This window comes from Carcharhinus amblyrhynchos, chromosome 4 (assembly GCF_965287045.1).
Source record: "Carcharhinus amblyrhynchos chromosome 4, sCarAmb.v2.hapA, whole genome shotgun sequence".
NCBI lineage: Eukaryota > Metazoa > Chordata > Chondrichthyes > Carcharhiniformes > Carcharhinidae > Carcharhinus > Carcharhinus amblyrhynchos.
The window spans coordinates 28,675,371-28,701,950 of record NC_137327.1 but is presented as its reverse complement, the minus strand read 5'-3'; the positions used below and the strand labels follow the sequence as shown (position 1 = coordinate 28,701,950).

The window sequence follows — 26,580 nt, the reverse complement described above, 5'->3', positions numbered from 1 at the left end:
GCAGGTAACAGAAAATAATTGGAGGAAGACAAGTGCATGTTTTAACCCATCAAAGAGATGGTGCTGACCACCCTGGGAGGGGTCATCACTGCAGCAATGTCCACTGACAAGGTCGAAGGGATCAAAGATCAGGGATCTCCATGCATAGCCCTCTTTCATATCAATTAAGAAAATGCCAAAAGTACTCAGCAGGTCAAAAAGCATCTGTGGAGCAAAAAACAGAGTGAATGTTTCGGGTTGATTATTCTCTTTCACCCCACTTAACCCTCATTTTGCATCCTTGACAGTATAAGCAAGCACTTTTTTACTTTCTCCTCTCCCCTCAACCCAATTCATCCTTTTTTTGTTTTAGAAACCTAAGAACTCATAGAATTATAGAAACCCTACAGTGCAGAAAGAGGCCATCTAGCCCATCGAGTCTGCACTGACCACAATCCCACCTAGGCCCTACACATTTACCCACTAATCCCTCTAACAATGCATCTCAGGACACTAAGGGACAATTTTAGCATGGCTAATCAACCTAACCCGCACATCTTTGGACTGTGGGAGGAAACCAGAACACCTGGAGGAAACCCACACAGACACGAAGAGAATGTGCAAACTCCACACAGACAGTGACCCAAGCTGGGAATCGAACCCAAGTCACTGGAACTGTGAAGCAGCAGTGTGGAGCTGTGAAGCAGCAACGTTCTGCAACCTTCCCAGTCAGTGGAGAAAGGAAGAAGACTGTGAAGGTGAAATGGCAATGTTACTTCATCCCACCCACCAGCTGAAAACTGACAAATATGTGCATTTCTGAGATAAGAATCATGGAGAGGAGATTGGGAGATATTAGCACAAGAATTAGAGTGTGCCATTAGATCTTAAACCTAATCTGCCAATCAATGAAATCATGGCTGATCTGCTTGTGGCCTCAACTCCTCTTTCCTGTCTGCTTCCTATTGCTTTACATGCACATATGGTGTCTAAAGAACCATGACACTGAGTTGATAACTTGAACGCCGGGAGCTCTTTATTGTAGATGTGCACACAGTTCCACAGTCAGATCTCAGACTGCACAACCAGGTCAACCAGACCACTCACTAATCCCACACTCAGACCTCCCCTCTGCCCCTCCCAAACATCCCACTCAGCCCCCTGACCCCTCAGACCTCCTATTAAGGCTACACACCTTGGCAGCGCTAAAGGTGCACTGCCCCCAGCATTCTGGCCTGATGCACTGGGCCCCGAGGGGGCTCAAGGAGGTAGGTCCAGTGGCAATTTGCCCCTCTGCTGCTGCCAGGTTGCATAGGACAGGTCGCTCAAGGGTCCTGGGGGTCGAATGGGCTCGGGCTGGGGACAAGGGTTGACCTTGCCACTCCACCAATATCAGAGTGTCATGGCTGGACTGCTCCTTCTAGCCCTGATAGAGCTGAGGGCAGCTCTGTGAGGAACATTTGCATTCCTGCATCTCAGCTGAAAAATTTTAAAGCGGCCATGCCCCCAGTCACCTAGCAGGATTTTAAATCACTGCAGCACTCCATTCTGCAGTAGAGATTTTCCTTTCTGTCAGAAGCTGCAGGTGAAAATAAACACCTTTGAAATCCTCAGACAGAGAGGAGATATCAACTTCACCTGGGGGTGGCGGCAGGGCTGGTTCCAGTCACAGTTCTGCATTCAGTCCCAATGTATGCACAGAGCTTTAACTTGAAGTTGCTGAGGCTTCCCACCAGCTGAAATCATTGAAAGCCTGTCCATTGCATTTGAAGCCTTTAAGCTATAACAAGTTCAACCTGCAGTGCCTCATAAAAGATTCAGCTATCAGCTCAATGGATTTCTATCATCCTCCAACCACTTGTGTTTATTTTTATTTCCCTTCACAGTTGAAGGTACCGCCAGTACCCCATTGATCCTGACTGCAACATTGACAGAGTCTAATCCTAATTGACAGTCTGTGGTTTCACTAAAAGTGATCAGTTATCCGCTATTTGTGGGTGAGGTGGGGAGGATGCTCCTCTTAAGGTGAGGGATTGGTGGTTCACCCCTCGTCAGTATGGGGTCCACTATTTATGTTTTTTGAGAGGGGAGCCTGTCTTTGAGTGCGAAGGTCGGGTCACCTTTGAAAATGGCGGTCCATTCTTCAAATAATGGGGTTGGCCAGCGGGTTCTCTGCTGTGAATAAATTAGCATCGATCAGGTGGGAGAAACCCACCAAATACAGGCTGCTAAGATTAGGAAGGTACTTGGCACTTAGTCCCAATTCAGGAGAATCACGGCCACCATTGCATCAAAAACCAGAAGAAATAATTCAACAACTGATCTGTAAGTACTTGATTTCATTAAATGATGTTGGTGGGGCATCTTTTAATTTAGCATTGCATTGAATTGTACATATTAAAACAGGGTATAGATTGGAGCATAGCATTTGAAAAGAACAACACTGGCATCAAATCAATGTTGCGTATGATTGATATCATCTCCATGTCCTGCATATTGCAGGCAGTCATTAGATGTGCACATGGAAACCCCTTGACGAAGACGCCATCGGGCACACTTCTCATTAGTGTGCACACGTCTCAGATTCTATTTTTGAGTGTTAGGAAGCTATGTGAACAGCAAAAATCAGGTGCTGCACAGCCCAATTTTTCCCCCGTAACTCTCTAAATGGCTTCAATTATAATGATACAGATTTGATTGAAAGTAATTGTTTTATCTTCAATATAATCATGAGGCTATGATGAAGAGTGCAATGAGAGTAATAGCTGTATAATCTCAAAAATACATCAAGTAGGGTAAAAGAAGTGTAACTTTGGATCTCTGTCCAGACAGCGTGAGGTAAAGATTACATTGTAGAATGCCAACAGAATCGTGGCAAGACAGAGTGAAGGGAAATGGCCAGGACCAAACAAACAACCCGCATGTCCACTGGGGGCAAAGCCCCCACAAGCAGCTGGCTACCAAGGCAGCTCGCAAGAGCGCCTCAGTGACCAGCGGCTTGAAGAAGCCTCACTGCTACTGCGCCAGCACTGTAGCCCTGCAGGAGAACCACCACTACCAGAAGTCCACTGAGCTGTTGATTCGCAAACTGCCTTTCCAGCGCCTGGTGTGGGAGGTCACCCAGGATTTCAAGACTGACTTATGCTTGCAGAGTTTGGCCATCTTGGTCCTGTAGGAGGCCAGTGAGGCTTATCTGGTGGGGCTCTTTGAGGACACCAACCTGTGCGCCATTCATGCCAAGTGGGTCACCATCATGCCAAAGGACATTCACCTGGCCCAGCGCATCCATGGGGAGCACGCCTGAATCTGATGTTAGCTGCATAGAAATAACGAGACTGGCATTAATTCACAGACCAAACAGGACATCAAATTTGCATTTAAAGGGGATCTTTCTAATTTTACAGTTGCTAAAACAAGAAGAACTATGTTTTATATGTTGGAAAGATATTGATCACTAGGGTAAACTCTCGTGCTTGAACCTCAAGGAAATACTTAACAAGCAGCTTTATAACGTGCTCAATCCTTTAATCAACTAGAGTGAATGGAAAAAAGTGAAGCAGAACTTAGGGTTTTCAAGCGGGGGAAAAATTGACTAAACTGCTCAGTCATAGATATGTTCATTGCTTAAGGGACATAGAACCTTCATGGAGGTATTTTTGATTTGCCCCAGAAATGTTGGTGTGATGCATTGTTAAAGCAAATTAGAATATTTTAGAAATTATAAATTGTTCTTGAACCACGACATTTTGATTTTGATCCTCTTTCTAGGTATTATGTTTGTTATCATATTTCCAGCAAATATCTGGATTGTCCTGCTTGGATGCTGAGACTGACTTTTATACAATTGAAGAATCTAATACTGTTGTCTTTCTTTCTTTCAGAGGAATTTAAAATCTGGTGGTTTTGTTGCAAGAGTTATGAAACTATTGCTACATTTATTTGTAGTATTCAGCTTAACAATCCTAATAAATAATACAAGTAAGGTATGTAAATAGTTATTGAAAGTCTTAGTTGCATAAACTCCAAAGTGTGTTGCTTGCAAGTGAACATAATTATTTTTGGTAATGTGAAATAATATGCATTTTCCTCTGGTTTATTTTTATCTATAGTGTGTTTGCTTAGAACGTACAACACAAACAAGTCATTCTAACCAACCAGCTTTTAGAACATAGAACACTACAGCGCAGAACAGGCCCTTCGGCCCACGATGTTGTGCCGACCAGTTAAAAAACAATGACCCACTAACCTAAACCAATCCCTTTCCATCCATAAACCTATCCACGGATCTCTTAAACGCCCTCAAACTAGGCGCATTTACAACTGCAGCAGGCAGGGCATTCCAATCCCTCACCACCCTCTGGGTAAAGAACCTACCCCTGACATCCGTCCTATAACTACCCCCCCTTAATTTAAAGCCATGCCCCCTCGTGCTAGCTTTCTCCATCCGAGGAAAAAGGCTATCACTATCCACCCTATCTAAACCTCTAATCATCTTATATGTTTCAATAAGATCCCCTCTTAGCCGCCTTCTTTCCAGCGAAAACAACCCCAAATCCCTCAGTCTCTCCTCATAGGACCTCCCCTCCATACCAGGCAACATCCTGGTAAACCTCCTCTGCACCCTCTCCAAAGCCTCCACATCCTTCCTGTAATGTGGGGACCAGAACTGCACACAGTACTCCAAGTGCGGCCGCACCAGAGTTGTGTACATTTTGTGGACATTTATACTCCATTTGACCCTATATTTATTACACGTGTTTTCTGAAGAAATAAAAGACGTTTGTCACATTCAAAAACATCAAAGTCATCTAATGAAATTTATTTCCTGTGACTAATAAATCTTGTCAGCAAGTTAAATATTTCTTGTGGAAAATGAATTTCTAACAATCAATAAGTAACATGTTCAATGAATTCACATTTCAAAATCTAATTCATAATGGGTAACAAAGATGGCAGACCAGCTGAACAAATACTTTGGATCTGTCTTCGCTAAAGAGGACACAAATAACCTTCCGGAAATACTCTGGGAAGAACTGAAGGAAATCCTTATTAGCCGGGAAATTGTATTGGGCAAATTGCTGGGATTAAAATCCAGTAGGTCTCCAGGTCCTGTTGCTCTGCATCATAAACTACTCAAGGAAGTGGCCCTAGAAATAGTGGAAGCATCGGTGATCATTTTCCAGCATTCTATAGACTCTGGGAGATTTCCAGTGGATTGGAGGGTGGCTAATGTAACCCCACTTTTTAAAAAAGGAGAGAGAAAACAGGGAATAATAGACAGGTTAGCCTGACATTGGTGGTGTGGAAAATGCTGGAGCCAATTATTAAGGATATAATAACTGAGCATTTGGAAAGCAGTGACAGGATTGGTCCAAGTCAGCATAGATTGACTAAAGGGAAACATGCTTGACAAATCTTCTGGAATTTTTTGAAGATGTGACCAGTAGAATGGACAAGGATGAACAGTGGATGTTATATATCTGGACTTTTGAAAGCTTTGGACAAGGTCCCACTCAACAGATTAGTGAGCAAAATTAAAGCTCAGGGTATTGGGGGTAATGTATTGACATGGATAGAGAACTGGTTGTCAGACAGGAAGAGGGTGGGAATAAACAGGTTATTTTCAAAGTGGCAGGCAGTGACTAGTGGTGTACTGCAGGGTTCAGTGCTAGGACACCAGCAAGCCACAATATACATTAATGATTTGGATGAAGAAATTGAATACACTATCTCCAAATTTGCAGATGACACTAAGTTGGGTGGCAGTGTGTGCTGTGAGGAGGATGCTAAGAGGTTGCAGAGTTACTTGGAGAGGCCAGTTGTGTGGGCAAATTCTTGGCAAATGCAGTGTAATGTGGATAAATGTGAAGTTATTCATTCTGGTGGCAAAAACAGGAAGGAAGATTACTATCTGAGTAGTGGCAGTTTCAAAAAATGGGAAGTGCAACGTGATCTGGGTGTCATAGTGGAACAGTTGCTGAAGATTGGCATGCAGGTACAGCAAACGTTGAGGAAAGCTTGGCATGCTGGCCTTCATAGCAGGAGCATTTGAGTATAGGAGCAAGGATGTCTTGCTACAGTTATACAGAACCATGGTGAGGCCACACCTTGAGGATTGTGTGCAATTTTGATCCCCTGGTCTGAGGAAGCACATTCTTGCTATTGAGGGAGTCCAGCAAAGGTTCACCTGACTGATTCCTGGAATGGCAGGACTGACATATGAAGAGAGACTGGATCAACTGGGCTTAGAAGAATGAGAGGGAATCTCATCAAAACATGTAAAATCCTGATGGGATTGGGCAGGCTAGATGCGGAAAGAACCTTCCCAATGTTGAGGAAGTGCGGGACTAGGGGGTCACAGTCTAAGGATAAGGAGTAAGCCATTCAGGACTGAGATGAGGGAGGACTCACTCAGAGAGTTGTGAACCTGTGGAATTCCCTATTACCAAAAGCTACTGGGGCCAGTTTATTAGACATGTTCAAGACAGAGCTGGACATGGCCCTTGTGGCTAAAGGCATCAAGGGATAATATGGAGAGAAAGTGGTAGTGGGATACTGAAAGTGCATGATCAACCATGATCATATTGGGCTGAATGGCTTACTCCTGCACCTATTTTCTATGTTTCTATGTTAATATAACTTAAACCAACACAAATCTTGGTTGAGTTAGTTTCATTATACTTTCCCTTTTAATTTTTCAGGGCTTCTCCCATAAATTACTTATCTCAAGATCTTGGATAATAACTCATAATAGACTAACACTGGACAGAAGCAGTACTGAATGGAAACAATTTAGTAGTAGAACTATAAGTTACTGTTATGATCTCATCAAAGTGTTCCTTTTTGTTGCAGAAAATTCTAGGGCTAGAATCCGATGAACATATTTTTAAATTCCTTAAAGCAAAGTTTGGATTTGGGGCAACAAGGTAAAAGTTTAATTTTATATATCACACAAGTATCAGTCCATTATATTACATTTCATGAGCTGTGTAGAATATTGTCTGAGGATAACCCGAGTCGTGATGGCCTGCCCGTCATCCCCAACGTCAGACTTGGGGTAAATATTTGTTTGTAGTATTAGTGCAAAACTGATATACAGCAGATTGTTGTGACAAGATAAAGTCAAAGTCATTTGGCCCTTCATGATTGTGCTAGTTCTTTGAAAGAGCTGGACAACTTATCCTCCAAATTTATCCCCAAAACACTCCAAATTAGTCCTCTTTAAGTACATGTCCAGTTACCTTGTAAAACTTTATATGGAGTCTGATTCAACCATCATTTTTCAGGTAATGTTTTCCAAGTCAGAATTATTCTCTGAAGAATTTTTTCCTAATTTCCCCATACATGCTTTTGCCAATTATTTTAAATCTATGACTTTTCATTACTGTTAAGAACACAGTAGACATTAATTGCTGAGCAAAACAAATCTCAGAGGGGAAATGCAGTTTACAAGTTCATTCTCTTTTTTTACATTCTGAAAATGAGAAAACATACTGATCATAACAGTATTGAATCCAGTAAAATCTGGGATTTTAAACTTAAAAGGTTTATTAACAAGAAGAAAAGAAAACTTAAACACATAAGATTACAATTACATTATTAAAGTTAGTCTTACAAAACATTTCCCAAGATGGCTCACTACTTGGTCAGACCCATAAATAAATACCCTCCTGGCAACAATCCCTGTTGGGTGTTTAACTACAAAAATCCAGTAATATTGCCCCCAAGATAAAGCCGCAGTTACCTTAATAAGTGTTAAGGTAGGGATCAGAAACCCCAGATTATGTTATGAAGCCTGACTGGACTCCAGCAGTTTTTCTATTTTGGCGTTTGTGTATGGATAAAGGGATTTTCCAGCCGCAAGACCAGAAAATACCACCCCAGGTCAACAGACCTTTACATGACCGCCATGGATTTCCATGGCAGTTGGGATGGGAAAATTCTGCCTAAAGTGTTTCACTCCAGGTGTGATTCTATTGACACACTCAGAAGTTTTTATCAAAATAAACTTTACTTGACAATGCAGTTTAACTATAACAAATTAATTCGCTTAACTATTGCCACTTAGAGTCATAGAGGTTTACAGCATGGAAATAGGCCCTTCAATCCAACTTGTCAATGCCGCCTTTTGTTTTAAACCCCTAAGCTAATCTCAACTGCCCCATTTGGCCCATATCCCTCTATATCCATCTTACCCATGTAACTGTCTAAATGCTTTTTAAAGGACAAAATTGTACCCGCCTCTACTACTATCTCTGGCAGCTTGTTCCAGACACTCACCATCCTCTGTGTGAAAAAATTGCCCCTCTGGCCACTTTTGTATCCCTCCCCTAGACTCCCTTGCCTTTGGTAAAAGATATTGACTATCTAGCTGATCTATGCCCCTCTTTATTTTATATTCCTCTATAAGATCACCCTTCAGCTTTCTACGCTCCAGAAAGAAAAGTCCCAGTCTATCCAGCCTGTCCTTATAACTCAAACCATCAAGTCCCAGTAGCATCCTAGTAAATCTTTTCTGGACTCCTTCTAGTTTAATAATATCCTTTCTATAATAGTGACCAGGACTGTACACATTATTCCAAGTGTGGCCTTACCAATGTCTTGTACAACTTCAACAAGACATTCAAACTTTTGTATTCAGTGTTCTGACCAATGAAACCAAGCATGCTGAGTGCCTTCTTCACCACTCTGTTCACCTGTGACTCCATTTTCAAGGAGCTATGAACATGTACCCCAAGATCTCTTTGTTCTGTAACTTTCCCCAATGCCCTGAGTGACTGAGTAAATCCTACCCTGATTCAATCTGCCAAAATGCATCACCTCGCGTTTATCTAAATTAAACTCCATCTGCCATTCGTCAGCTCGCTGGCCCACTTGATCAAGATCCTGTTGCAATTGGAGATAACTTTCTTCTCTGTCTGCTACGCCATCAATCTTGATGTCATCTGCAAACCTACTAACCATCCCTCTTATATTCTCAAGCAAATCGTTAATAAAAATGACACATAACAGTAGACCCAGCACTGATCCCTGAGGCACACTGCTGGCCATAGGCCTCTTTGTAAAACAGCCATGTACAATTACCCCAGTTTTGTATTCATTTAGATACTTCAACCTGGATCCTATGGGATTTAACCTTATGCAATAACCTACCATGCGGTAACTTGTCAAAGGCCTTGCTAAAGTCTATGTAGACAACATCAGCTGCACTACCCTATCTACCTTCTTGGTTATTCCTTCAAAAAACTCAGTCAAATTTGTGAGATATAATTTTCCACTCACAAATCCATGCTGACTGGCCCTAATCTGTCCTTGTGTTTCTAAATGCCTGTAGATCCTGTCTCTCAAAATACCTTCCAACAACTTACCCACCACAGATGTAAGGCTCACTGACCTGTAGTTCCCAGGCTTTTCCCGAAAGTCCTTTTTAAACAAAGGCACAACATTTGCCACCCTCCAACGTTCAGGCACCTTACCTGTGAATATCTCTGCTAGGGCACCCGCAATTTCCTCCCTAGCTTCCCACAATGCCCTGGGATAGACTTCATCAGGTCTTGGGGATTTATCTACCTTGATATGCTTTAAGACTTCCAGCACCTCTTTCTCTTTAATTTGTACACTCCTCAAGACATCACTATTTATTTCCCCACGTTCCTTAACGTCCATGCTTTTCTCAACAGTAAATACCGATGAGAAATATACATTTAGGATCTCATCCATTTCTTATGGATCTGCACATATATAACCTTGTTAATCCTTAAGAGGCCCTTCTCTCTCCCTTGTTACTTTTTTGCCCTTTGTGCATTTGTAGAAGCTCTTTGGATTCTCACTTCAAATACTTAAACATGACAAGATACAATTCTTAACTGCAAGCCTTCCTCTATTAATTCCCATTCAAGTAATATTCCTCTTATAGACTTAAACTCCTCTTCAAAATTAGTTAGCAACACACAGGCTTACATGCTCATAATTGTGCCGCCTGTCCTTGAGTCTCCGGAACACCTCTGGAGAGAGAGAGACAGAGAGAAAGAGATCTATTTCTCATAGAAGGCCCCAAACAGCAGCTTCCAAAGAAAGAGAGAGCCCTCTTCTTTCAAATTCTGGCAGTAACTAACAGCTTTTCCCTTCAATTTTCAACAAAGATATATTTGTTTTTATCTTCAATGCTCTTCTACATTACAACAGTGTCTACACTTCAAAAGTACTTAAGTGGCTGTAAAGTGCCTTGATGCATTCAGTAGTATGAAAAGCTCAATATAAATGCAGGCCTTTCTTTTCTCTTGGTCAAGTACCTCATATACTTTCTTGACTGTTTTTTCAAGTTGCTTGCCACTTTGAGATATAAGGAAAGTTGAATCTAACTGTTGAAGTAATTTTATTTTAATTTCCACTTTCATTCCTTCAGGAAAATTATAGTATTTCGATCACAGGAGTAGCATTGGGGTATTCAGCCCATTGTGTCTTTAGAACGTTAGAACAAACAACAAAGAAAATTTCGGCACAGGAACAGGCCTTCGGCCCTACAAGCCTGCGCTAAACATGCTGTGCAACTTAATTAAAGCCCCCTACCCTTCTGGGGACCTTATCCCTCTATTCCCATCCTATTCATATATTTTTCAAGACACCCCTTAAAAGTCACTAGCCTATCGGCTTCCACTACCTCCCCTCACTGGAACTGTTTAATCCCTTTTCATTGTGCCATTTTATATTCTAACTTTTAAAACATTTATTCAATTTCTTTTTAACTGACAAAATGTCTGCCTTAATAGCTGCTTGCAGTAATGTAAAGCAATTGTAACTGCTAAAAGTGACAGAGTCAGGTGTGGCAAGGGTTTGGGTGTGAATAAATCCCCAAAATGTGCCCACGTGTCAGAAACCTGACAAGATCCCACTTCCAGCTTTTCTTAGGGCACAGTTTCTTCCTTGCTGCGGCCAGACTTTTGAATGGATCTACCTCGTGTTAAGTTGATCTTTCTCTATACCCTAGATATGGCTGTAACACTGCATTCTGCACTGTCTCCTTTCCTTCTCTATGTGTGGTATGCTTTATCTGTGCAGCACGTAAGAAACAGTACCTTTCACTGTATACTAATACATGTGACAATAATAAATCAAATCAAATCACATTTGTGGTTATGCAGAAAACTGCCATTTGGGTGCCAAGTCCATAACTTTAAAATGTAAAGACTCAACGAATGCAGACTTTAACCCAGAATTCTGTTTTTAACAACCAATGCATAGTTTTCTTGACCTGTGTGGAATTGCCAGGGTCGACAAGGCAAGAGCACAGTGAAGTTCCATTGCTTAATGAAATTAATAGAACCAAAGGACATTAACCTCCTTAAACATTTACTCCCTTCAACACTGATGAACAATGGCAGCAGTGTGTAACATCTACAAAATGCACTGCAGCAATTCACCAAGGTTCCTTCCAAAACCACAATCTGGAGCAACAAAAGAGCAGATGCATGGGAGCAGCCCACCTACAAATTCTCCTCCAAGTCACACACTAACCTGACTTGGAATTATATTGCCAAACCTTAACTGTCATTGGGTCAAAATGCTGGAACTTACTGCAGCGCTGTGGATGTAACGACATTAGTTGGACTGCAGCAATTCCAGAAGGTGTCTCACCACCACCTTCTCGAGGGCATTTAGGGATGAACAATAAATGCTGGCTTTACCAATGATGCTGAATTCTCCTAAACACACCTTAAAATATATTTTAAAAATAAGTTGTTAAAACCAGAATGCTGGGTTAAAGTCTGCATTCATTGAGTCTTTGCGTTTTAAAATTATAGACTTGACATTTATATGGCAGTTTTCTGCATAACTACAAATTTGATTTGATTTATTACTGTCGCATGTATAACATGCTACACAGACAAAGCATACCATACATAGAGAAGGAAAGGAGAGGGTGCAGAATGCAGTGTTACAGTCGTATCTAGGGTGTTGAACAAGATCTACCTTAAAAGCTGCAAATATCTGATTCTATAATTCATGTATTTTAGTTTTAGTAATTAAAGTATTAAATTTAGATAAGTGGAAACACTTCGTTGAGGAACTGGTGAAAAGATCTGGGATGATTGTCGTTCAAAGAGTAATCAGTGTTTATTCAATGAGGTTACGAATGGAATTGAGAAAACATAAATAATGGATGACGCATCTTTGAGATTTTGGTAGGGTGAGGAGGTCTACATTTATGTTGGTAAGGGATTTGGATTATTCATGTATTTCCCAGATCAAAGAAGCTAAAAGTGGCTTTGTAAACTAGGGAGTTTCTGGTTGAAAATTTGGAGGAGAGGATCATTAACTTCATTAGATATATAATTTCTTCATGTGAGTCCCAAAATTAAAAGATTTGGTTTTGACAGTAAAAAAACTTGATTTACATTTCTCTTTGGATCATCCCTCATACGCCACATTGCCAAAGAAATGGGCAGTGGGCTTTAAGAATGTTCCTTTGTTTAATTCATTCATGTTTGGATTTTCGGTGATAGGAGCAGACAGAAGCAGCCCACCTTTTGCAGATTGCAGCTCACATAGTCAAGGGAACCAAAAGAGATAAATATTGGCCAGGCACACACCTTAAGTACAGAAAATACTAACCCGCTGATTCATCATGCGGAATGTGGATGGAAACTCAAATTCAGTTTGGATATAGAGTTTGTGAGGGGGGGAAAGAGACTAGAAGATTTGTCTAATATGAAGCTAGAGGAAGAAATCTATTGCAATCTTTATGGTGAAAACGAGCAATTAGCTTGGTATGTCTGCCAGGAGCTCTGGTTATCTAAAGCCAGGACAATGTACAGAGAGGTCATTAAGAACTAGGATTGTTCCTGATGTTTAAATGCTGTGAAGGCTAAGTTTGAGCTGTGAAGTCCACAATCGTGGGATTTTGAAGAAAAGTTGGAGGATTGCTTACCCAAAAGCCAATGGAAGGATCCCCATGAAATCCCATACCTCAAAGAGTAGCTGGAGCACTGAGGAGAAATTAAAGTGAATCCCAGAGATCATACTTCAGTGAATTTCAAAAGGGAGAACTCAATGAATCTTCCAAGATCTCATAACCTATAAAGGGGCTCTTGGGTAGAATTACGAACTAAAGGAAGAGCTGGATTTATATGCTAAGTCCTGACAAACTATAATGCTAAGTCGTGCTTGCTTTGTTCAATTTTTAATGCACAGTAAAGGTTGTTTTGTTTTAAAACGTGATATCTTGTGGCATGATTTCTTTCTTTTAAACAATGGGTTTTCAAATTTCTCTTTGAACATGAACGATTGTTATGGGGATTGTAACATAAATGTGAATGTGAGCATTGACTGCTCAGATGAAAATGTGAGGAGATGCCTTGGGAGAGTTATGAATGGAGCTGCATGACATACTAATCTGTCGAGTGCTGTGCAGAAGAGTACTGGGGAAGTCAGTATGTGGATGATGGCACTAGAAGGAGTGTGCCACTCATCTTTCCTGTCCTCATCATTGAACCTCTTGCAGTACTGAAAACAGGTTCTAGCGACTTCTCCTTTTCACTGCTTCAGTCCTTAGAGACTGTCCTCTTCCTCCTGCCATGGGAAACAAACTTCTCTACACTCCCTCACCGCCCACAGCATGACCTCAGAGAAGCATCAAAGAGCAGAGGACAACCTTCTCAAGACTCATCTCCAATCTTGTCCTTCCTGAAGTTTGAAGAATTATTGGAGGATGCAACTATTCCGATTCCTACTGAGGTTCCTTTAAATCAAAATCCTTTAATTGACAAAGGCAGTGTTTCCATCTTCCCATGCTGTGTGATTGGCTGAGGAACCAGAATTGGGATGATAATGCCATGGCTGAATTAGATAGTTGTATAAAGCCCTCTTCATTGAGAAATGAGTTCCCAAACCGTTGCTTGCGCCTCCACTGTAAAAGTTGATATGCTGCATTAAAGTCTATCCACGTTCTTTGTTGTAATATCCAATATGCGAAAACAGTTCATTTAATCACCTTTCTTTGTGGTCTTGTGATGATCTTAAAGTTGTAATCCCTTGTTACCAATTTGCCAGTCCATTCCAAAGTCCTTTGCAACCAGTAAAATCAGTTCATTCTATAGGAAGTCATTCTGCATACACATTAGGAAGAAATAAATGTTTCAAGATGCATGTTTGCCATAATTCTACAAATAAATGAGAAACTACCTATGCATTTAAATGGGTTGAGGGGAAATATGTGCAAATAACTGGCACATGGCTTTTTGAATATCAAAACAGATGAAAGTTGATAATTTTTGTTGAAAAGGAATATATTCCTTTTCCCTCTTATTTTCTTATAGAAATGAAAGGGAAGCCTAGGTGTGATATCAGAAATTTAACTGTATTTGGCACATACAAAATTAATTCATCATTATTGGCTTTCCAGAAGTTTATTTTCCTTTTCTGTAAAAACAGTTTGCCTTTTTTCACTCCATTTAAACTATCCTGGTTGTGAAGAACTGTCTTTACTGAATAAAATGTTATGATGGTGTTGAAAACCTGTATAGAAAATGTCTGTACAGAGAAATCTGTAAAATCCTAATGTACTTTGAAGACAGGGTCTGATATTGTAGTCCTGATACAGAATGATATATTGAGATAGACCTCTAACTTTCTGATTAGAATAACTAGCAGTTATGTAATGTTAAAGTAAATAACCCAACATGTATTAAAAGGTGCTAGATTCAGTTAATCAAAACCTCATATGCAAATATATTTAGTCGAAACATTTTCTTTGTCTTTCCTTTCATCTTTAGGGATTTTGATGCTAAATTATACCTGTGTGAAGAAGCCTTTGGTCTACTGCCTTATGATACTTTCCAAAGACTCTTGCATACATTGATTTTACCTTCATACCTTTTAACTCTGGTTATCATGGTGGTCACTGCTGTAACTGTTGCTATCCAAAATCTCAGGTAAGTGTAGCTATCAAATAGTATTAGTGCTTTTTTGCTGACACATTGTAATTTAGGGATTTTTTTAAATTCAATTAGCAATATTGCTCACATTGTTTAAAATTGACTAAACATTGATGGATTTGTTTGGCTTTTAATTTTTGAACATCATAGAATCATAGAACCCTACAGTGCAGAAACAGGTCCTTCAGCCCATCAAGTCTGCACCGACTACAATCCCACCCAGGCCCTATCCCCATATCCCTACACATTTACCTGCTAATCCCTCTAACCTACACATCCCAGGACACTAAGGGACAATTTTTAGCATGGCCATTCAACCTAATCCGCACATCTTTGGATTGTGGAAAGAAACCGGAGCACCCAGAGGAAACCCACGCAGACACGAGAAGAATGTGCAAACTCCACACAGACAGTGACCTGAGCCGGGAATCAAACCCAGGTCCCTGGAGCTGTGAAGCAGCAGTGCTAACCACTGTGTTACCGTGCCACCCAACAGTAGGTGTAATATAGACTAAAATACAAAATGATCATTTACGAACAATGATCTCCCAAGTGATTAAACCATTAAACTAAGCAATAATTAAACATTTCTTTTAATTGCTAATTTACGTGACCTTACGAATGTTACACATATTTTCATGAAGTGAGCAAGTAGTGAAGTGAGATGGGAACATAAAGAACAAAGAAAATTACAGCACAGGAACAGACCCTTCGGCCCTCCAAGCCTGCACCGACCAAGCTGCCCTTAACTAAAACCGCCTACCCTTCCAGGGACCATATCCCTCTATTCCCATCCTATTCATGTATTTGTCAAGATGCCCTTAAAAGTCACTGCTGTATCCGCTTCCACTACATCCACCAGCAACGAGTTCCAGGCACCCACTATTTTTTGAGTAAAAACATCTACCTCGTACATCTCCTTTAAACCTTGCCCCTCACACCTTAAACCTGTGCCCCCTAGTAACTGACTCTTCCGCCCTGGGAAAAAGCTTCTGCCTATCCACTCTGTCCATGCCTCTCATAATCTTGTAGACTTCTTTCAGGTCGCCCCTCAACCTGTCATTCCAGTGAGAACAAACCACAGTTCTCCAACCTCTCCTCATAGCGAATGCTCACCATAACAGGCAACATCCTGGTAAATCTTTTCTGGACTCTCTCCAAACCTCCACATTCTCCTGATAGTGTGGCGACCAGAATTGAACACTATAAGAACAAAGAACAGCACAGCATGGGAAACAGGCCCCCCGGCCCAACGAGCCCGCGCCGCCATTTCAACTTTGTGAGTCCCCTCTCCACCCATGACCCTTGTCCACGCTTATGGCACTCCACATTGGAAACCAGATTGAGGGGAGACTAATTTAGGGACAATTTGTTACACTAGTCAGCCTAAAAGCACATCTTTGGGGTGTGGGAGAAAACCGGAGCACCCGGAGAAAACCCACGCAAGCACGGGGAGAATGCGCAAACTCCCACAGACACTGGCCCAAATTCATGTATCTGCACAGCAAACAGTGATAGTCACTGAACTGTTGTGTTGCCCAGCAGCTGGTCCAGTTTAAGCGTACACTAACGACATGAAGCACTATGCTACTCTCAACATCCAAGAGCAGCCCTCACACGACCCACCGCGTGTATGCCCCTTGTTGGACAACAACGCGGACCAAAGCACCTGTGGATTAAAAGAGAAAAACATCAATAACATGTACATCTTATGCAAACATTCAAGGAAATCCCCAGAAGCTCAAAAGTAAAACCAGAAAGAACAGAAAATGTGTTGGAAGGTCCATAGTAATCGATTGATTCCCAGGGACGTCCCAAGGCTCCTGATCCTTTTTTAAAACAGTCTCCTATATCCCTCCATCTCCATCCCGCTCATGCGCCTTTCTAAGTATCCCTTAAACAACTCCAGCGTGCCTGCCTCTACCACTTGGCAGAGCATTCCATACCCCCACAACCCTCTGTGTGAAAAACCTCCCTCTAACATCCGAATTATACCTCGCCCCCCCCCTTACCCTAAGCCCATGGCCCCTTGTAATATATGTTTCCAATCTAGGAAAAAGCTTACCACTGTTTATCTATACCCTTCATAATCTTACACATCTCTATTAGATCTCCCCTCATTCTCCATCTTTCTAAGGAAAACAGCCCCAATTTGCCCAATCTTTCCTCATAACCCAGTCCTTCCATACCAGGCAGCATCCTGGTAAACCTCCTCTGCACTCTCTCCAGGGTTTCCACGTCTTTCTGGTAGTAAGGCGACCAGAACTGGACAGAGTACTCCAAGTGCGGCGTAACCAACGTTCTATACAACTGCAACATTAGATGCCAGCTGTTGTACACTATACTCCTTCCTATAAAGGCTAACATACCATAAGCTTTCTTCACAACCTTCTCCACCTGTACTGCCACCTTCAAAGACTTGTGCACTTGCACCCCCAGGTCCCTCTGCATTTCTATACTCGTAATAGGTCTACCCTTTATCATATAACTCCCCCCTACATTATTTCTCCCAAAATGCATCACTTCACATTTATCAGGATTAAACTCCATCTGCCATTTATTTGCCCAATATACCAGCCTATCTATATCCCGTTGTATTGCGTGACACTGCTCCTCACTGTCTGCCAGTCCAGCCATCTTAGTGTCATCTGCAAACTTGCTGATCACACCACATACTCCCTCTTCCAAGTCATTTATGTATATTACAAATAGAAGAGGTCCCAGTACTGAGCCCTGAGGCACACCACTAGTGACAGACCTCCAGCTAGAAAAAGACCCTTCCACTACTACTCTCTGTCTCCTATTACCAAGCCAGTTATCAATCCACCTAGATACCTGTCCTTGTATTCCATGAGCCTTAACCTACCATGAGGGACTTTGTCAAACGCCTTACTGAAATCCATATAGACAACATCAACAGCTCGTCCTTCGTTGACCGTTTTTGTCACCTCCTCAAAAAATTCTACTAGATTCGTAAGGCACGACTTCCCCTTAACAAAGCCATGTTGCGTATCCCTAATCAGATCGCAACGGTCTAAATGCATATACATCCTATCTCTAAGAATCCTCTCCAACAACTTCCCTACCACTGACGTCAAACTCACCGGCCTATAATTACCAGGCTTATCCCTACTACCCTTTTTAAACGACGGTGCCATGTTCGCTATCCTCCAGTCCTCTGGGACCTCACCTGTGTCCAAAGAAGAGACAAGGATTTGCGTCAAGAGGCCCACAGTTTCATCTCTCTCCTCCCTAAGCAGCCTAGGATAAGTGCCATCAGGCCCCGGAGATTTATCAGTTTTAATGCTACCTAAAAACCCTAACACTTCCTCCCTCTTAATGGATATTTCCTTCAACTGGTCTGCAGCTCCCTCCAAGACACTACCAGACATCAAGCCCCTCTCCTTCGTGAACACTGACGCAAAGTATATTACAAGTGCAGCCTAACTAAGGTTCTATAAAGCTGCAACATGACTTGCCAATTTTTAAACTCAATGCCCCAGCCAATGAAGGCAAGCATGCCGTATGCCTTCTTGACTACTTTCTTCTGCATTGCCACTTTCAGTGACCTGTGTACCTGTACACCTAGATCCCTTTGCTTGTCAATACTTTTAAGGGTTCTGCCATTTACCACATATTTCCTACCTGTATTAGACCTTCCAAAATGCATTACCTCACATTTGTCTGGATTAAACTCCACCAGCCATCTCCACCCAAGTTTCCAACTGGTCTATATCCTGCTGTATCCTCTGATGGTTGTCATCGCTTTCCGCAAATCCATCAACCTTTGTGTCGTCCGCCAACTTACTAAACAAACCAGTTACATTTTCATAGAACATAGAACATTACAGCGCAGAACAGGCCCTTCAGCCCACGATGTTGCGCCGACCAATTAAAAAAGCAATGACCCTCTAACCTAAACCAATCCCTTTCCATCCATAAACCTATCCACGGATCTCTTAAATGCCCCCAAACTAGGCGCATTTACAACTGCAGCAGGCAGGGCATTCCAATCCCTCACCACCCTCTGGGTAAAGAACCTACCTCTGACATCCGTCCTATAACTACCACCCCTTAATTTAAAGCTATGCCCCCTCGTGCTAGCATTCTCCATCCGAGGAAAAAGGCTATCACTGTCCACCCTATCTAAACCTCTAATCATCTTATATGTTTCAATAAGGTCCCCTCTTAGCCGCCTTCTTTCTAACGAAAACAACCTCAAATCCCTCAGTCTCTCCTCATAGGACCTTCCCTCCATACCAGGCGACATCCTGGTAAACCTCCTCTGCACCCTCTCCAAAGCCTCCACATCCTTCCTATAATGTGGGGACCAGAACTGCACACAATACTCCAAGTGCGGACACACCAGAGTTTTGTACAGTTGCAACATGACGTTGCGGCTCCTAAATTCAATCCCCCTACCAATAAGCGCCAAGACACCGTATGCCTTCCTAACAACCTTATCTACTTGATTCCCAACTTTCAGGGATCTATGTACACATACACCTAGATCCCTCTGTTCATCAACACTATTCAGAGTCCTACCGTTAGCCCTATACTCTACACATCTGTTATTCCTGCCAAAGTGAATTACCTCACACTTTTCCGCATTAAACTCCATCTGCCACCTCTCGGCCCAGCTCTGCAACTTGTCCAAGTCTCTCTGTAAACTATGACACCCCTCTTCACTATCTATCACTCCTCCGACTTTGGTGTCATCAGCAAATTTACTGATCCACCCAACTGTACCCTCATCCAGATCATTTATAAAAATTACAAACAGCAGTGGCCCCAAAACAGATCCCTGAGGCATACCACTTGTAACCGAACTCCATGACGAATACTTACCATCAACCACCACCCTCTGTCTCCTATCTGCTAGCCAATTTCTGATTCAGTTAACTAAATCACCCTCAATCCCATACATCTGCATTTTCTACAGAAGCCTTCCATGGTGAACCTTATCAAACGCCTTACTAAAGTCCATATATACCACGTCAACTGCCTTACCCCCATCCACCTCTTTGGTCACTCTCTCAAAAAACTCAATAAGGTTAGTAAGGCACGACCTACCCTTCACAAAACCGTGCTGACTAGATCCAATCAATTCATTACTCTCTAAATAACTATAAATCCTATCCCTAATAATTTTTTCTAAAACTTTGCCCACAACAGAAGTAAGACTCACCGGTCTATAATTCCCGGGGAAGTCTCTGTTCCCCTTCTTAAACAATGGGACAACGTTCGCTATCCTCCAATCTTCTGGCACTATACCTGTGACCAACGACGACCTGAAGATCAGAGCCAGAGGCTCTGCAATCGCCTCTCTTGCCTCCCAGAGAATCCTAGGGTAAATCCTGTCCGGCCCAGGGGACTTATCTATTTTCAAACCCTCAAGAATATCTAGCACATCCTCCTTATCAACTGCAATACTATCCAGTTTACAACCCTGTAACCCAGTGTTCTCCACAGCTACATTTATGTCTCCCTACGTGAATACCGAGGAGAAATATTGGTTCAATGCCTCTCCAATCTCTTCCGGTTCCACACATAACTTCCCACTGCTGTCTCTAACTGGCCCTAATCTTGCCCTAACCAATCTTCTGTTCTTAACATATCTATAGAACGCCTTAGGATTCTCCTTAATCCTATCAGCCAAAGTCTTCTCGTGTCCTCTTTTAGCTCTTCTTAACTCACTCTTTAACTCCCTCTTAGCCAATCTAAAGCTTTCCAGTGCACTACCTGAGCCCTCAAGTCTCATCCTGACATAAGCCTCCTTTTTCCTTTTAAATAGGGAATCAACTTTTTTAGTGCACCACGGTTCCCTTGCTCGACCATTTCCTCCTTGCCTGACAGGGACATACATATCAAGGACTCGCAGTAGCTGCTCCTTGAATAAACTCCACATTTCGGACGTTCCCAGCCCCTGTAGTCTCCTAGTCCAACCTATGCTTCCTAATTCTCTCCTAATAGCCTCATAATTACCCTTCCCCCAGCTAAAACTACTGTCCCGAGGTTCATGCCTATCCCTTTCCATCACTAAGGTGAATGAAACCGAATTGTGGTCACTATCACTAAAATGCACACCAACTTCCAAGTCTAACACCTGGTCTGGCTCATTTCCCAGCACCAAATCCAATATAGCCTCACCTCTAGTTGGTCTATCTACATACTGAGTCAAAAAACCATCCTGCACGCTTTGTGCAAAAACTGACCCCTCTAATGAGCTAGAGCTATAGCTATTCCAATCAATATTAGTAAAGTTAAAGTCCCCCATAACAATTACCCTATTACTTTCACTCCTATCCAGGATCATTTCCGCAATCCTTTCCTCAACCTCTCTAGAACTTTTAGGAGGTCTATAAAAGACTCCCAACAGGGTGAACTCTCCTCTCCTATTTCTAATCTCAGCCCGTACTACCTCAACAGACAAGTCCTCATCAAACTTCTTCTCTGACACTGTGATACAATCCTTGACTAATAATGCTACCCCTCCCCCCCTTCTACCTCCTTCTCTACTCCGACTGAAGCATTTGAACCCCGGGACCTGCAACAACCATTCCTGACCCTGCTCTATCCAAGTCTCTGAAATGGCCACAACATCAAAGTTCCAGGTACTGATCCACGCTGCAAGTTCATCCACCTTATTGTGAATACTCCTCGCATTAAAGTATACGCATTTCAAACCATGCTCTGCTCCACCCCCATGATGCCGTGCATGGCAGTCCCCATCTATGCCCCCCTCACTTTCATCCCTGCTACTCAGGATCCCACCCCCCCTCTGAATCAGTTTAAACCCCCCTGCATAGCCTTTGCAATTTTTCCCCCCAAGATATTGGTTCCCCTCTGATTCAGGTGTAGACCATCATTCTTGTAGAGGTCCCACCTTCCCCAGAATGAGCCCCAATTGTTCAAGAACCTGAACCCCTCCCTCCTGCACCATCCCCTCAGCCACGAGTTCAAACTTTCCCTCTCTCTGTACCGCTCTAAACGACCCCGTGGCACAGGCAAGAGTCCCGAGATAACCACTCTGTCTGACTTGGCCTTGTTTCCACCGCAACTCCATAAATTTCTGCTTAATATCCCCTTCCCTTATCCTCCCTATGTCATGCGTCCCCACATGAACTATGACTTGGGGCTGACTCCCCTCTCCCTTAAGAGTCCTGAACACCCTCTCTGAAACATCCCGGACCCCAGCCCCTGGGAGGCAACACACCAGCCCTGAGTCCCTACCATTACTGCTGACTCTCCTATTTGTCCCCCTAACTGTGGAGTCCCCAATCACCAGGCCCAATCTTTTACTTCTCCTATCCACCTGAGCCTTCACAACAGGCTCACCTCCAGAGACCTGCTCCCTTTGGCTATCTCCAGTTGATTCCTCCTCAACTGTAGCCTCCAGGACAGAAAACTTACTTTGGAGGGGAACAGCCCTAGGGGATTGTCTCCCCAATTGCTTCTTACCCCTCTTCCTAGCAGTTACCCAAGACTCATCTTTAGGAGTGACTATCTCCTTGTAACTCCTATCAATGTCCACCTCAACCTCCCGAATTATCCGGAGTTCCTCCAATTCCATCTCCAGCTCCTTAACACGCTCCTCCAGAAGCTGCAAGCGTACACACTTCCTGCAGGTAAGATCAGCAGAAACACTACTGGTGTCCCTCACCACGTACATACCGCAGGAGGTGCAGCTTACTGCCTGAACTGCCATCTCTGAAACAATTTCCAGGAGGAAAAAAAAACTTCCCACACACTTATTATTAGGTTAGAGGAGGGGGGAGGGTGGGATTCTCTACCTGTGTAGAGGATCGGGTATCCTCTCTGTACCAATTTATAGGGTCAGAGTGACGCAAAAAAAACCACAAATACCGGTAAGCCTCCTAGTGACGACTTCCGGTTTCTAACTAATTTTAAAAAAAGAAAAAAAAAACCACCGCTGCTCGCAACTTTAACTAGAAACGAAAAGTTAAAAATTTTAAAAAGAAAATTTACCTCAATCGCGACCTCCACACACGCCCAAAAATTGCTGCCTCTCCATGCTGCTCCACAGGAACAATGAGGCCGATACCCAGAGGTAAGTACTTATAAAGGTAAGAAAAAAAAAACTACAAATACCTCCAAATCATTTATATATATTACAAACAGCAAAGGTCCCAGCACTGATGCCTGGAGAATGCCACTTGTCACAGCCCTCTATTCAGAAACGCACCCTTCCACTGTTATCCTCTGTCTTCTTTGACAGAGCCAGTTTTGTGTCCACCTTATCAGCTCACCCCGATCCAATGCGACTTCATCTTCTGCACCAGTCTGCTATGAGGGACCTTGTCAAAGCCCTCACTGAAGTCCATGTAGACAACATCTATTCTCCTACCCTCATCAATCACCTTCGTCACTTCCTCGAAAAACTTCATCAAGTTCGTGAGACATAACTTCCCCTTCACAAAACCATGTTGCCTCTCACTAATACATCCAGTGGGACATATTAGTGAGAATAAATCCTGTCTCAAAGAATCCTCTCCAATAATTTCTGTACAACTGATGTAAGGCTCACCGGCCTGTAATTACCTGGATTATTCTTGCTACCTTTCTTAAACAAAGGAACAACTTTGGCTATTCTCCAATCCTCTGGGACCTTCCCTATAGCCAGTGAGGATACAAAGATTTCTCTCAAGGCCCCGACAATTTCCTCCCTTGCCTTTCTCAGTAATCTGGGGTATATCCCATCAGGCCTTGGGGACTTGTCTACCTTAATGTTTCTCAAGAACCCCAATACCACCTACGTTTTGATCTCAACATGACTCAAACTATCTGCACATCTTTTACCAGACTCATCATCCACCAAGTCCTCTTTGGTGAATACTGACGCAAAGTACTCATTTAATATCTGACCCATTTCTTCTGGCTCCACACATAGATTCCCTCCCTTGCCCTTGGATGGGCCAACCCTCTCCCTGGCTACCCTCTTGCTCTTTATATATGTATAAAACTCCGGGATTTTCCTTAATCCCACTGGCCAATGCTTTTACGTGACCCTTTTTAGCCCTCCTTACTCCTTGCTGAAGTTTCTTTCTACTTTCCTTGTATCCCATACTTGCTTCGTGTGTTCTCAGCTTCCTAACTTTGACAAATTCTTCCTTTTTCTCTTTGACTAGGCTCACAATATCTCTCATTATCCAAGGTTCCCAAAACTTGCCATACTTATCCTTCATCCTTACAAGAATGTACCAGTCCTGAATCCCTATCAATTTGAAAGCCTCCCACATGCCAGATGTTGATTTGCCCTCAAACATCTGTCCCCAATCTATATTCTTCAGTTCCTGCCTAATATTGTTGTAATTAGCTTTCCCCCAATATAGCACCTCAACTTGAGGACTACACTTATCTTTATCCATCAGTACCTGAAAGCTTACTGAATTGTGGTCACTGTTCCCGAACTGCTCCCCTACTGAAACATCAATCACCTAGCTGGGGTCATGCTCCAATACTAGGTTGTATGGCCCCTTCCCTATTTGGACTATCTACATACCGTTTCAAGAAGCCCTCCTGGTGCTCCTTACAAACTCTGCCCCATCCACACCCCTGGCACTAAGGGAGCCTTCTAAGACTTCCAAAATGGAAATTTAATGAGAAAGGTGATTGGGCACAAAGAATGAAGAAGATGCTAGGTAAACTAGTTGATATTTTCCAATAATAATACATTATTTAAAAGAGATCAAGCTAACTAAACCTAAAATATAGAGGTATTTCCCAAATTGAACAATGTCAGCAACACATGTCTCATTGTGCACATCCGTATCCTCAACAAAATTCCCAACAACTTTGAAGAAATCAAAGATTGCTTGTACCTGTTGGTCGAAAATCTACAAGCCACACTCAGATATGGTGCAATAAAAATAAAAAATGCTGGATATGTTCGGCATGCCTGGTGGCATATGTGGATAGAGACACATTTTCATTTCTGTGACCTTCCATCAGAACTAGAGAAAGTTAGAAAGGTAACAGGTTTTGAGCATATCATCATGGATGGTTCCAAAGCATCATGAATGCTGAACTTTGCAAGATGACTATGTATTAAAATACCCCTTTAACTTAAAACAGAATATTGAAAAGGGATATGGTGAATTCCTGGAACACACCTCAGATCTGAGAAATGTGCACATAAATACAAGCTTACAAATTAGGACCAGGTGTGGGCTCTTCAGCCCCTTGAGCCAGCTGTACTATGGTCATGGCCGATTTGATTGTGGCCTCAACTCCACTTTCCCTGCTTTGAATTTCTTCCTTCCCTTCAACTCCCTTGTTCGTGTGATCTCAGATTGCCATGGGAAGAGGTGTCTAGTAGCAGTTTTTTGGAACCTTTCACAGAAACTTGTAGAACAGAAGAAAAGCTGCTCCTGAGAGTCAGGCAACAGTGAGAAGGAAAGCTGCTACTATTGTAAAGCAAGGAAATCTGCTTGCACTCAAGACCAAGTGAGATGCTTTCATGGGTTCAGTTTTTGTTCAAAACAAAGGGTGCTAACTGAATGGTGCCCTTGAAGTTTTAGGGAACAGTAAGTTGTTGAGAGGTGAAATTACCAAAGAGTGGGGGATGATTTTGAGACTGTTTCTTTAACACTATGTATTTACCAGAAGCGTGATGTAGAGTTAACATGTTTCATCAGTCAAAGTTTGATTGTGTTAGTTAGTGAATGCAAATGTACCTTTTCCTTTATTTTGATGTATCAGTTGCCTGATAGTTAATATTTGATCTATGTTGATTTTAGTTTGTTTGTTACAGTAAAGGTTTGAAAAAATGAAACCTTTTCAATCAGTTTCTTTCTGTAGGAATTGTGGGAATTCCTTTCTTTTAAAAAGTTTCAGTCTCCATGGGCACCATAACAAATGGTAGAATTTTAGTTGGAATCCACATGGAATAAGATGAAGCCAGAGACAGTTGCTAAACAAGGAGATTTGGCTATGGAAATTAGTTCTGGTCGACACCTGATCTGAGAAGCAAACTAGATAGCAAGAAACTGAACAATGTGAAAGAGACAAGTTAAACTCCTGTCGGAGAGAAGAGCAGAACATCAAGTTGGACATTCCTGCAAGAGAATCAACAGTGACTTAGATATTAGTATAAAAACAAAATATTGTGGATAAATTAAATCTGAAATGAAATTGGAAAATTCTAGAAATACTCAGCAGGTTGCATCTGTGAAGAGAGAACCAGTTAACATTTCATGCCTGTGACCTTTCAAATCTGCTGTGTATAATAAATTCACATGAGGTCTCCAAATATTGTTGAAAGGGAAAGACTTACAAAGCTTTGGTGAATGTATAAATAAATATGCATGTTAAGTGTATTTTCCAGTTTGGGAATATGCTTAAAACTGTCGTCATGGCTACAAAACAACTTAATTAAACAACTTTTATTTAGTACAAACCTTGAATATGAGATTGCACATAAGCAATTTAGAACAGAGAAAAAGAGAAACTTCTCCACACAAAGATGTGAGGCTCTGGATTTCACTTCCAGGGTTGAGGCAAAAGCTCTGTCAACCTTCAAGATTAAATTGGATAAATGCGTTAGGGAAAATTGGCTGAATGGACACAGAAACAGGGCAGGTAACTTCAACGGTTTTTAAAATTTTAATATGAAATGATATTCATTTATAACTGAGAGCTGCCCAGA

At 42.1% G+C, this 26,580-nt stretch overlaps 1 protein-coding gene across 1 annotated transcript in view; it reads left to right on the top strand.

Annotated features, from left to right (window-relative positions):
- dpy19l3 (dpy-19 like C-mannosyltransferase 3) overlaps positions 1 to 26,580 on the top strand; it is a 78,073-nt gene that overhangs the window by 29,271 nt on the left and 22,222 nt on the right. Inside the window, exons 10-12 of the mRNA XM_080186917.1 lie at positions 3,861 to 3,962; positions 6,832 to 6,905; positions 14,751 to 14,909. Of these exons, the coding sequence (XP_080043043.1) occupies positions 3,861 to 3,962; positions 6,832 to 6,905; positions 14,751 to 14,909 (335 nt within the window). The remainder of the gene's footprint in view (positions 1 to 3,860; positions 3,963 to 6,831; positions 6,906 to 14,750; positions 14,910 to 26,580) is intronic.